We start from the raw sequence: 13948 nt of genomic DNA, 5'->3' as shown, positions 1-13948 counted from the left end.
AATTAATTTGAAAAAAAAAAATCTAATTGTATCCAACACATATTCAAAATGTATATATATATATATATATATATATATATATATATATATATATATATATATATATATATATATATATATATATATATATATTGTAAAACAGTTTTTTTATTAAATATGTATCCAAACATACCTAAGGCATACCTGTATCCGTATGCCTGTATGGCAACTCAGCAATTGAGATGATTCACCAATTTGTTTTCCCCTTTAAAAAGAAAAAAATGTTCAATTATTTATATTTCTGGCTAGTATCTAACCACTACATTCTAATCTTATTAGCATAAACTTGACTAATCTGACTTGAATTGATAGAAATCTCATGAAAGGTATACAAATATTCTAGCAGTAAGATTTTTCATTTTTGGCATTCGAATCTAATTAATCAAGAGATCAAAATAATTTATAGATTTTACTGATTCTATGTTGGTACAGTTAATTATTCACCGTAGATACTCCCATGATAGTACTTTTACATAAAGATAACATTATGAATCTTTAGATAATTTGATATATTTGGTTGAATCATCTAACAATTCACAATGAAGATCTCCCATTATTCATTTCCATCTTTGAAGATTAGAACTAAAAAAACTTAGAACTAAAAAATCACCAAAAGAGTAGTAACTATACGTCTTCTATGCCATATTCCTAATACTCAACAACGAGTAAATGAAACTAGAATACATCATATTAGAAATATAAGTAGTAAAAATTTCCTATATTTAGTGGTAATTAAGAAAATTATTAGGAGGATGTACAAGAAAAATTTATCATTTTCTTAATATAGGCCCATATTAATCATCCATATATATATAACCTACCTCTTCCTACCTGTAGACTTTTGGCAACAGAAAGATTAACGTTATTATTCAAGACAAAATAGCCCAAAAATATATGACATGCATGTAGTCAAGGGTTCATAATCAGTTGGGTGAACTTTTATAGATTCTCTTTTAGTTCCCAGCTCAATGACTTGGTCTCCTTTTCTTTAATTTCAGTTAAGAAAATTTCGGACAATGTAGAATCTGAATTAAAAAAGTGCTGGGAACATGTTGATTCTTTCAATTGCCAAGCTTGACAGTTGTCATGTCGTCAAGAAAACTTGGCCCTATCTCTCTCATTGTAAAGATTGTGTTTGTTGAACCTCCTCATTTACCTTTGCTTATAAGTATTGCCTACTGGTTCATGCAAGTCGTGAAGTATAAAAGTATAAAATTGCAACAAATTAGAAACAACAAAAAGGCATCTCAAATGGCATTGAAACACCTCTTCTTTCTTCTCATGGTATCCTTCTCATTAGGTAATGATAATTACATATCAGTTGTTACACAACTTACTTTTCCTAGGTTTATTACAGCTTTGGTGACAATCTACCTCTTTTTTATTACCCTTTTATTTCTCAGGAGTGGACGCAACGGTTTTTATATTGCAAAATAGATGCAGGAATACAATTTGGCCTGGGATCCTAACAGCATCAGGAAAGCCACAACTCATGGATGGGGGGGGTTCAACTAAGATCTGGTCAAGCTGTAAACATCACTGCACCAAAAGCATGGTCTGGCCGGTTTTGGGGTCGACGAGGATGCTCTTTTGATAGCTCTGGTAGTGGATTGTGCGTCACCGGTGATTGCGGAGGCAAGCTCAAGTGTGATGGTGCCGGGGGCGTGCCACCAGCTTCGCTAGCAGAGTTTACCCTAGACAGCCCAGAGGGGGACTTTTATGACGTTAGCCTTGTCGATGGTTACAACATGCCAGTGTCAATCTTCCCCTCCGGAGGATCCGGTCAGTGCAAGGCTGTCACTTGCCGTTCGGATTTGAACAGAAACTGCCCAAGTGGATTGGAGTTGAGAAGAAATGGGAAAATTGTTGGTTGTAAGAGTGCATGTATGGCATTCAACAAGCCACAATATTGTTGCACTGGAGACTTTAATAGCCCAAATAAGTGCCAACCAACAAACTATTCAAAGGTGTTCAAGGCTTCTTGTCCTCAGGCTTATAGCTATGCCTATGATGATTCAACCAGCACTTTCACTTGCCAAGGAGCTGACTATTTAATTAGGTTTTGTTAGGGAGGGGAGGGGTAAAATAGACATTATCTTTTTCAGGTTTTTTTTTTTGTTTTTTTGGAGAAAAGGGGGGGGGGGGGTTTACATTTGGATTTGTGTAACTTCTTTTCTTTTCTAGATTTTGTAGATTCTTTTATATACAATCTATATAAATTGATTTCAGGAACCTTGATTTGATCTTACACAAAGTTCATTTTAGGTTGCACTTTAAGAGTATACTTTCTACGGAAATGTTATACCATACATGAAGACATGAATATATTATGAATAAACTCATTATGAATTAAGAAAATAAGGAATTAATTACAACAAATGAATACCAAATATAAGGTTATGATGGAAATAATGAAACAAAAATCTGTGAAATGAGATGCAGATAGTCAGAAAAAAAAAAGAAAAAAGAAACCTAGGAGATCCATCAAATCAAAACCAATGTATGAACAATAGTTCCATCAATATGCAAACCCCATTAATCCTTACAGAAGAACATAAACCTTTTTCAAATTTAATATTAATGAGGTCACCTTGTCCAAATCCCCACAAACTCGTTAGCTGCTTCATCTTTGCAACCGTCTCTCCCGAATTCTTGTTAGTTGGAGGAAAGATGATTTGCCTAGTGAATACACAAGCTATAAATTAACCTTCTAATATATAGCTATGATGATGACACATATTTTATACTAGAGGTAGAAGGACTATATGTAGAATCCACACTAGCACGCGCTTGAAGTGAGGAGGATAGTACTTACCAGAAGATTATGGCGGCACCGGGTGAAAAAAAGAATTCAAAATATGCTGCAACAATTGAATATCCTTTTAGCCTTTTGGCATTCAGGCTCTTGTAATGGGATCTTAATCTTTGTTCCTCCAAGTTCAAGGTTTACTTTATCCCAATTCAATTCAGTTCCATCCAAAATGATGTGCTTCTTACTCACAGTTCTATATACTTGGGAGAGGAGACCGAGGAATGCTGACTCCACATTTTTGGATTCAAGTGCCGATGCTTCAATGAAGAAGAGATTCTCCTTCTCAGCAAGGTCTTTGGCTGCCTCAACCGGCACTGCTCGAGCAGAACTAAGGTCAGACTTGTTGCCGACAAGCATGACAATTATATTCTTATCTGTATGCATCCTCAGCTCCTCCAACCACTTTTCAATATGGTCAAAGCTTTGGTGGTTGGTTATGTCATATGCTAGTAAGGCGCCAGTTGCACCTCTATAGTATGCAGTTGTAATTGCTTGGTATCTGTCACGAATGCCAACATCACAAGAAGGGGAAAAAAGAACAACTGAGCATTTTCTCATTAAGGTACATGAATTAACACTATTGGTCTCTCATAACTCAGGAACAAAATCTAAGTAAATGTCAATATTGTTGTAAGAAAATGAATTGACTAGAATTTCAAGGACATTCTTAGCAAGAATATCAGCAAACATTCAAGTACATAAGTAACAAACTGAAGTCAGCATTATTAGTTAATGTGGATATTGGTAAACAAGTTAAATTCATAACACGCTCGCCAAAATTTAGTTGCAGTGTAAGGCGATAAACAAGAATCCAGAAACATATTCTAAGAGCTTTGATGAACATTATGTTCCATGACCATCATTCACAAGGGTCTTGCGATTTGATTATATTAAAATGAGCTATGTTCTAAAGATGTAAAATGTAAACAAAATTGAGCAGGAAAATGAGTCTCAGCACTAATCAATCTTGTTAAAATTACAGGGATGGTCTTCTTATCTCAAAAGAAGATAAGATCTTGCACAGAATTCAGCTATATTCATAGTTCTATCCATCTAAATACGATCATTTTAGCTCATCACAAAAAAGCTCATGGAATAAAACCCTAATAAGCAAAGAAATGAACAAATCAAAGAGAAAAAAATGGACCTTTCTTGACCAGCAGTGTCCCAAATCTGTGCCTTGACAACTTTGTGATCCATGAGAACCGTCTTGGTGAGAAACTCAACCCCGATCGTGGCCTTGGATTTCAAGTTGAATTCGTTCTTAACAAAGCGATTCAAGAGCTGAGACTTGCCAACACCAGAGTCGCCAATCATCACAATCTTGAACATGTAATCGATTCCCTCTTCCAATTCACCTTGCCAGTGAGCCATGGCGCCTTTCGAAAACAAAGCAAAGAACACGTTGGAAGCCACAGAGAGAGTGTTTTATAAGGCGGTAGTTGGATACGCATTTTGAGAAGGAAACGGAGGGAAGGAATGGGAAGTGGAATATCACACTGTTTCTGTCTCCTTTTCTCGTGTCTTCATCACGCTTCCGTGTTTTCTTTTTCTCACAACGGTTACTGCCACGGAAAGCGTTGCTTTTTCATTTTCAATTTTTTTATGACTTACATAAGCTGAATTTAATTTTGATACATAATTATTACAAATCAATTTTAGGTGTATATCTAATTATATAATGTGGCATCAATAAATATAATTATTTCTGATATTGATGGTATTAATAGCCATTTATAAAAACTGATATGATTGAATTATTATGTAAAATATTTTAACTATCAGTGCATTAAAATTAAAATAAAATTCTTTTGAAAAAAACAATTTTTTTCTCTTTAATTTAGTCTTTATAATTGTATTTTTTCCGTTTTGATCCTAGAAAATTTAGGTGTTTTAAATTTTAATTTCGTTTTAATTGTTTTAACTTATTTTAATATATTAAATTTGATATTAAATTTTTATTTTTAAGAAAAAGAAGAAGCGTGAATTTACGCAAACATGTGCGGGAGATTTTTGTTGTGGCAATAAATTATTAGACCAACTTAATTGAATTTAATTATAGTTGATTATGTAATCACCATGTAATTTATACATTAGTATTTAATGAAATAAATTAAGAATAAATTCTATAATAAAAAATTTGAATTTTCTATAATCAATAACTAGAAATAAAATTTCAAAGACCAAAAACGAATTTTAAACAATTTATAAAGATTAAAAATTTGTTTAGGCAAATTTTTTTCCTATGGAATTAGTGGAACAGTTATGCTACGCATACAAATTTTTTTGACTTACAAGTCTTACAAGTTGACCAAACCCAATAGAAAAGCTACCCTCACCCACAAAAGCGTGTTAACACGCGTATTACGTTTCCAAAGCGCACCTTCACCATTATGAATGACTATTCTTTTTCTTTCTCGATGAAAACCACAACTGTCATTTTTTTTTCGTGTAAAATTATAAAAAAATAAATTTATTTAGAAAGAAAGTAATATGATTAAGTATAATTTCCTTAGATGTGATTAAAAAATAATTGAATACTATGTACAGTAAAAAAATTGATATTATTGAAGGATAAAACTAAAATTTATTTCTATGTATCATTTTTGTCCCCAACGTTTTCGTCATATTTAAGTCCCTAACGTTTCAAAATCGTCTCAATTTTGTCCCGCCGTCAATTCTGTTAACGGATCCCTAACGGCAGGACACCATTGAGTCAATTTTGAAACATTAGGGACTTAAATACAAAGATTGAAACATTAGTGATAACTTTGGGACATACTCCAAACGTTGGAGACAAAAATGATACTTTACTCCATATTCAAATTACAACTTTATTATTATGTCTGTACTTTTGCATATGTTTGAGGGTAATAATCTATTTCTTCTTGGTGACATAACATACTTATGAATAAATAACTTCAATTTTAAAAAGTAGTTTTTGATTACTTACTTGTATTTTTTCTCTTTAATTTTTATTTAATTATTTTAATATTATTTTTTTATTTATTCGAGGATTCTCTTAAAAAAACTATCAATTTAGTATTCAAATTATGTTCTAATTTTGTCTTTATATTTTTTTCAATTCTATCATATTCAAGAGGAATAACCAATAAATATCTACTTTTCTTCTTCATTCTTTTTACTATTTCAACTCTTAAAATTTATAATTATTTTTTATTTTTTCGTAATTACTTATTAACTATCATAATGTTTATACTTATCTTCACATAATATTTTATGTACATGTTGATTCACATAAGATTTTTTAATTTTTTTTAGTTATTTTTAAAGTATTATTCACTTTTACGTGTAACTAAAATTAATAATTTAATATAAATTGATAAATTATTTTACTTTATTAATTAAAATTATGATGTGATTGTTATTATTTCTCCATTCAACTAATTATAATAATACAAAAAAATTTATTTTTTTGAAATTTAAAAAAATATGAATGCAATGATTTTTGAATTACATGGCTTAGGATTTAAAGATAATTTTTTAAATGTATATTGATTTGAACTAAAAAAAATATTGTAAAAATATTGCATAACTAATAGAAAATATATTAATCATATACATGCTAATTTAAATAGCCAAAATAAAATAAAATAAGTAATAAAAAAAGATATAAAGTTTTACCTTTTATTTTGTGGTATAAAAATAATATATAATAATATAATAAACTTTTATGTATTAGATTATTTAAAAAATACTTATTACAGAAGAAGATAAAAATATTTTGATCTAAAAAAAATTATTTAATAAAATTAAGAGAGCCAAAGAGAGAGAGGGTGTTAAATTTTTTTAACTAATAAAAAGAATCATCACCATCAACCTATTAAATTTGAGTAATATCAAGTGAGAATTAAGAAACAAACTCGAATGATAAATTCAAAAGTTTCCTATCTTTCTTTATATAGTATTTTACTTTAAGTAATTATTTTTTATGAATAGTATTTAAATAACAAATAAAATAGTCAAAAAATTCGCATTAGTTATAAAAACTAATGTCATCCTTATAGTACGATAACATTATTTCAAAACATACAAAATGAAATAATAAAGTATAGTTTAATTAATGTGCACAACAAAGCAAACATAAGATTTATATAATAGCAGTCAAATATGAAAAGTAATGACAACCATCTGTTTTAAGGTATTTTATTAAATTGTAACTTAAATTTATAATTATTAGTTAAAAACTTACAATAATATACTATTTTTATTATATTAGTTAAAATTAATATATTTTTATATTAGTTTTTAAAGATTACCAACATTAAATTTTGATAATTTGAACAAAATTTTTTAATGCTTTATGTCTTAAATTTTTTATTAATAGAACAATAAAATTACTTAACACGCACGCCAATAAAAAATATTATTTTTATAAATCTAGATATTCAAAAGAAATAAAAACGAATTCTTTTAATAACACTTTAACAACTCATAAAAGTTAACATAATGGATTGTTATAGATCAAAGTGATAGATCATATTGAAAATTATGATAATAGTACTTGGTGATAATTAATTACAATCAGGTGAAAAAAATGTGGGAGGAGAAAAAAAAAAGAAAAAGGAGAACAAGGCAATATAACAGTTGTGTTGAGATAATGATAGATATGTGTATAAAGAATAATAGTAAGAGAAATAATAGTGTGTAATACAATGAAGGAATATAATAAAAGTATAAATTAATAATTTAAACAAAGTAATAAAATTAAAGATAATTTAATAAATTGAATATAAAGATTTAGAATTATTCATGAAGATAAAGAATGCTTTGTGTAACACCCTACCATACTTAATCTTATGCTTATCATAAGACTGAGAAAGTAAGGTATTACGACATCTAAAAATGGAAATATATATATATATATATATATATATATACGAAAAGAGATACTTAACTAGGAGCTTTGAAAAAAGGTAAAACAAAATCGCAAAATAAAAAGCGCAACACTCAGGGAACAGTATTACTTGCGTGCTAAGAAACCTAAAGATTATAGATATAAATAAGCAAAAGAATGAAAAGAGAGCAAAGAATACAATGAAACTAGCTCCTGACCCAGCCTGCAAAGCCAAGGCTGGCCGGAGAATATATATATATATATACACACACACACACACATAGGTATCCCAAAATTATACCAAAATATCAAAATAAGCCCCTATCTCTCCCTCAACCTCTATGAAGAGCAGCATACACAAATTACTTGGAGAGTAAGCTAAATATATATATACATAAATATAAATAGAAACCCAAAATACATCCAGGAACTACTTCGCTTCAAGATCTAGACGCCTAGCGAGGATCCTCTTAACCCGCATCTGAAAAACAACAACATAGTATGGGATGAGAACCGGAGGTTCTCAGCATAATAAAAGTGCCACACGTATAATAAATAAGGTCCTAAAAATGTCATAGACAATCCTAGAACTCCGTCATTCAGTTATCCAACTTAATTACTAAACAAAAACCATAAACAGGGGTAGGTATTCTAAATCTACCTAACGTACTCAATTTCAATCCTAATCTAACACCAAACCATTTCTCATTTTCCTCCATCATCCACAATGCAACAGAAACAAGCAACCAAACAAGTTCACGCACAAGTAATGAGCAGATAGTACAAATAGCAAGTATAACAGGTAGCAGGTGATATATATCAATTAGGCAAACCCAGGAAATGCATAGCAATCAAAACAAACAAATGCATATGATGCATGCCTGTCCTATGGCTGATAGGGCCCATCTGTCGGTTATCCAGCCAACCCAACAAGTCCGAAAACCTTAGACTGTCCCCGGTCGCGCATCCCCAAGTGTCTATGCATAGAGTTCACATTCAATCATCATATAAATCACTCAATGGGGGCTATCCATACCCGGAAATTTATACGTGTCCGGTCACCCTTACGACGTAGGGTCAACAGAGTATCGAGATTCAACCTGGAACACGCGGTGGCGAGCCACGGTTTTTACCCAGAAAAACTCGGATCTCAGATATCATTGTTCAGTCATTTATCAAGCCATGGCATCATTACTTCATTCTATAACCACTTTTTCTTTCACATAACTTATCATATTTACTTCTTTCTTCATTCCCAAGTTACCCTAAAATCCTAACTTCTGCTAGTTACTAAGCTTGCTAGTAGAATATAAGGTTAACAGGGAAAAAATAGGGGTTTTAGAGTTTAAAATCATGTTTAGAATAGAAAAATAAATGTGCTAAAAAACAGGGCGTGTGCGTATGCACACACCTGTGCGTGCGCACAGCTCAAAAAAGAAAGCAGGACGTGTGCGTACGCACGTATGCGTGCGTGCGCACACATCACTTGGTGTGCGAGCGCCCTACCTGTGCTGGCGTCACCAACAGAAGACTCGCCCTGGTATGTGCGTGCGCACAAGAGTGTGCATACGCACACTTTATGAAAAATACCAGGTGTGCGGGCGCACAGAGGCGTGCGTACGCACAGGTAGATTTTCGCTTCTGTTGGGTGCGTGCGCACAGCTATGTGCATGGGCACACATCAGAAAACCTGGTTCTGCTGCAACCTTTAAAATTTCAGTTTTTCCATAGTAAATACAAGATTGAGCTAGGGTTAGGGTGTCCTTACTATACCCATGTGCTCAATAGCTTGAGCCCATAAGTCCCGGAAGCTAACTTGAGCCTAAAACACCAAATTATACAAAATCTCAACACCAAAGCCCAATAAATTCAGAACTGAAAATAGTAAAATTGAGGAAGAAAACGTGGCTTTCTTACCTTTCAATGTTATGGCTTTTGTAGAGCTCGACGCCGCAGACGCGTAACCGCAAATGGTGCGACGATCGGAGCTCGGAGCGAGAAGTTATGTGGATTTGAATGAAATCAAGGGTTTTGGAATCTTCAACATGTTCTTCCCCATTTAGGTTGTTGCCCAGTGTATTATGCATGCTGAATGGAATGAAATGAGCTTCAGCTCATTATATATAGTGAGTTCGTTGGGCCCACTGGCCCAGTTTGGATCCGGTTCGGTCCGTTCGGTCCAATTTTGGGCTAAATTATCGAAATTGATATCAAAATTCTCGTTTCGACGAGCTCTATCCTATTTTGATATTAGTTTTGCATTTTTAACTTTTCTAATAAAATTTAATTTATTAACAAGTTATTTACCGATTTTAGTGGGGTTTACATCCTACCCACCTAATTTGGAATTTTGCCCTCAAAATTCAGATTCAGTTATCTGAAAAGAGGTGTGGGTAGTCCTTCGACATATTCAGAGTTTTCTTAAAACTGATCTCGTCACTCGAAACGTCCATCTCCTTTTATTTAAGCTAGCTTAGGTTGTAAGACATGAATTTGTTTTGGAAGTGGGTTTTAACTTCCTTGTTTTTGATTGCTTATCCGACTCTAGTTCATTGAAGTAATCTTCAGAGATAGGTATCTTCTTCCATCCAACTTCAGAAGTCTTCTTCTTAAATTTGCCTAGCTCTTTTGTTGGATTTTATAATGAGAATCCTAACTCAAGTTTGCGTAGCTTTGTCTCCGTTGTCTCGGCTATCAAATTCAGGAACTAAGATGTTCAACGTTTCAGTTTATGATTAATTCAGAGGTGTTTAACGTACTGTAGAGTCTCACCTTCTCCCTGATGTATAGTCTCGTTGATATTCCTAATAAGTAGTTTGCTCCGATGGGCAAAATGGGCTTGGTCACTTGATCCACGATTCTCTAATAGTATCAACTTTTTCCTAGTCCTCCGCAACTTATTATGAAATTGATGGCTATTCTCTGATATCTTTAATGTAGAGCCTTCGATGGTTGTAGCATTTTGCACAACTTCTGGTGGCCTCTCTTTTCCTTTTCATGCGTCGAACATGTAGTCACGTATATTGTCACTCTGTTCTTCACTGTTGGCTGCTCTACATATCTTTTTGGATTCGTGATACATCTTAGGAACCTCAAGGTAACTTAAAAAATCCTCTCTTGTAGCTTCGAACAACAGTTTCTCATTCCAACTCCCGATTTCGACACATAACCCTCTCTTGGTGTCTTCTTGATCCAACCGGCTTTGGTACTCCTAGTAGCTCCTTATTATCAATATTGTGCTCCCTAAGTCCTCGATTTACAATCTCTATTTCTGCATTAGGCATATAAATCTCTTCATAATTCCCTTCTGTTTACTAGACTTTGATATCTTTGGTAGATCTTTATCGTCTTCTTACACCTCCTGCATTTCGTCCTTGCTACATTTTAAGACCGCAATAGATTTAGATTGTCTCCTTTAGTTACACCCTTGATATCCAATTTAAAGTTCCAACTTACCTAGCCTTCCTTCCTCTGAAATTTATATCCAAGCATTTCCCCAGAAACTTTTCACTCATGATGTCCGTTACCATTTCACGATGTTATATTTATACGTATCCTAAACCCCTCTGGGAATGTATTGCACTAATTTCCAAGTTGTTAAATAAGTTTGAGTATCCTGATTACTAGAATTGGGGTTAATCCTTCTCTGAGTTCGAAAGCTCTCTTCATATTCGAGTTTCCATGTAACCGGTGTATTTCTAGTGCGGTAAACTAATCATAGGCTTTGTGGTCGGCAAGAATTTAAAGCTCCAAAACTCTTTTTGATGGCACACACTTACATGCTTCATCTTCCGTGTCCAAAAGTCTTGCTTTAAAGGATGGATACTCTGATAGTTGCATCTAAGAGTTACGCGCATTGCAAGATCCAATACGAGTTGAGTTTTCAAAGAAATGTTATGTTTCAAGAGACGAACGAGTATATGAACGGTGTTTACAAGAATTCAAAAGAGAATCTTGCATATAATTAGCCAGAGCTATACAGAACTAACACCAGAAGAGAAACCTAGTCGCATTTCAGGAAAGAAGTTCGAATCAAAGCTTAAATAGAAAGAATAAGGCATGTCGGATTGTATAGGTTCTAGTTGGCTTGAAAGGAATGCGAGTTCCCACAAGGGAGCAATTTCACACACCGCAGATAACCAGAACTCAAGAATTATGTAATTATATTAGGATGAGTTCAGGCTGAATTCAAAAGAGACAAGCTTTGTACGAGTAAGGAACAAGATCGGAAGAACATTGAGTTGGGCTTTTACAGAAGAAGGTTCAGGATAGGACTTTCAATGTAGGCTATAAGAGAAAGATTAGATTAAGTCGTGAAGATTAGTTGGCACGCTCTCGCAAAGAAACACTTAGTTGGACGATCCTCTTTTCCAGTACTCTCTTTAACTCGGTCTTGAACTCTACTGATTCTAATAATGTCTTCACTTGTGGTGCAATCAGCACTGATCCGATCTTTGACACTACGCCTATGGCAAACTCACGCTCTCTCTAAGGTGAAAATTCTGGTACATCTTCAATAACAGTCTTGGAAACTCTCTCGTATAGGAATTCGGTCTCACCTCTACTTGTCTCTCAATCAATTAACAACTAAAGGTTGAACTCGCTCTATTCCTTTTCCTTGAAATCTTAACGTCACTAGATTTCAAACGGTAACTCCACATAGCTCTCAATGGTTCTAATTCCTTAGGTATAATTCACCCGGCTTCCATTTCGTCATTCTGATTCTTATCTTCCAAGAACGTAGCCTCTCATCTAAGTTAGCTAAGTATCGCTCCATCTCAACATCTAGTAGTCTTTGACTAACCATCGGCTCGGACTCCACGATCATCAAAACTTGTTGTGCTTCACAAATGGTTCATACATATATTAATGATACGCAAGGTAGTTAAAAACTCAACTTGCTAGCTTATGGTTACCTCGGGTCTGAAGATCGGATTCGACTGCGTCCCGACGTTTCTTATGTGGACAGTCTCGAACTATATGCCCCGGCTTCCCACACTTGCAACATATGCATAGTCCGGCTCTATGCGGCTCATCCGGAGTAGTCTCTCCATGGCCTTCCTGTAATATTGCTGACTTCATGGAGTAACGTTCTGCGAATTGACTTTTCATAACCAATTCAGGGAAATTCGTTAACCTTTGCGGACTCATGCAGTTGAAGATGTCTCTTCTAAGCTCTTTCTCATACTGAACACACTTCCACGCCTCATAGTCGACTGGGTTTTCTTGACAAACTCTTGAGAGATGACACAAGTTGTCGAATTCATGGGTATAGTCAGTAACAGCCATATTTCCTTGCTTAAGTTACATTAACTCCAATTCTTTTGCAATGCGAATCGCATGTAAGAAATATTTCCCGTAAAATTCCATCTTGAATTTACTCCAAGGGATATCTGTTAACTCCATCTGCAAGGTGTGATATAACTCCTGCCACCATTTCTGAGCATCTCCCTCCAACATGTAAGTCACTATTTTCACCGACTGTACTTCTGGTATGTGCTGAGTGTATAAGAATCTCTCCACATCTCGAAACCACCGATCAGCCTCTAATGCATTGGCATTTTTGTTAAACCGGGGTGGACCACTCTTGAGGAAATCAGTAAAGGTCATGGACCTATAGTATTGACCTATATTGCTCGTACCAGCACCCGAGCTTCCATCTCGGGATCCTCGCATCGGTTCAGTCTTAGGATTTTCCCTCCGGTTACCTCGTTCGGATCCGCGAGTCGACATTTGGTCCCTGTTCACTCCAAACAATTGATATTAAGGTGATCAGTCTCAATATCTCAAGTTTAGTGCTTAACAGTCCCAAATGCATGCTCATGAACATGTATGCTACTTATATCAGTTAGATATCCTACTAGCACATAGACATATACACAGAGAATGCACAGTAGCATATTTAGTCCGTCCTCAGGCTCTATAGGAACGAACTGCTCTGATACCATAATGTAACACCCTACCATACTTAATCTTATGCTTAAGTCATAAGACTGAGAAAGTAAGGTATTACGACCTCTAAAGATGGAAATATATATATAATATGAAAAGAGATACTTAACTAGGAGCCTTGAAAAAGGGTAAAACAAAATCGCAAAATAAAAAGTGCAACACTCAGGGAACAGTATTACTTGCGTGCTAAAAAACCTAAAGATTATAGATATAAATAAGCAAAAGAATGAAAAGAGAGCCAAGAATACAATGAAACTAGCTCCTGACTCAGCCTGCGAAGCCAAGGC

General features: G+C 34.0%; 1 protein-coding gene and 1 pseudogene across 2 annotated transcripts; one reads left to right on the top strand and one right to left on the bottom strand.

The window, feature by feature from the left end:
* The first annotated feature begins 1285 nt into the window (after positions 1-1285).
* Positions 1286-2108, top strand: LOC107611500 (thaumatin-like protein pseudogene; annotated as a pseudogene). Its single transcript, XR_015896178.1, has 2 exons — positions 1286-1339; positions 1443-2108. The product of XR_015896178.1 is annotated as a thaumatin-like protein pseudogene (transcript).
* Positions 2109-2364: 256 nt separating this feature from the next.
* LOC107612954 (ras-related protein RGP1) lies at positions 2365-4441 on the bottom strand. Its single transcript, XM_016314753.3, has 3 exons — positions 3999-4441; positions 2855-3350; positions 2365-2718 (listed from the first exon to the last, which is right to left on the bottom strand). Exons 1-2 carry the CDS (start codon positions 4223-4225, stop codon positions 2891-2893), a joined length of 687 nt encoding a protein of 228 aa, XP_016170239.1. The 5' UTR covers positions 4226-4441; the 3' UTR covers positions 2365-2718; positions 2855-2890.
* Between the last annotated feature and the right edge of the window lie 9507 nt (positions 4442-13948).

The sequence above is a fragment of the Arachis ipaensis genome, chromosome B8, assembly GCF_059453495.1.
Source record: "Arachis ipaensis isolate K30076 ecotype BB chromosome B8, ASM5945349v1, whole genome shotgun sequence".
NCBI lineage: Eukaryota > Viridiplantae > Streptophyta > Magnoliopsida > Fabales > Fabaceae > Arachis > Arachis ipaensis.
This window is presented reverse-complemented; position numbering and strand designations above follow the sequence as displayed.

Bases quoted from the DNA above. Each gene is read 5' to 3' on its own strand.
- LOC107612954 (XM_016314753.3), bottom strand. From the start codon at position 4,225: ATGGCTCACTGGCAAGGTGAATTGGAAGAGGGAATCGATTACATGTTC. The intron at 3,351-3,998 runs GTCCATTTTTTT...CATTCGTGACAG, and splicing joins GACACTGCTGGTCAAGAAAG to ATACCAAGCAATTACAACTG.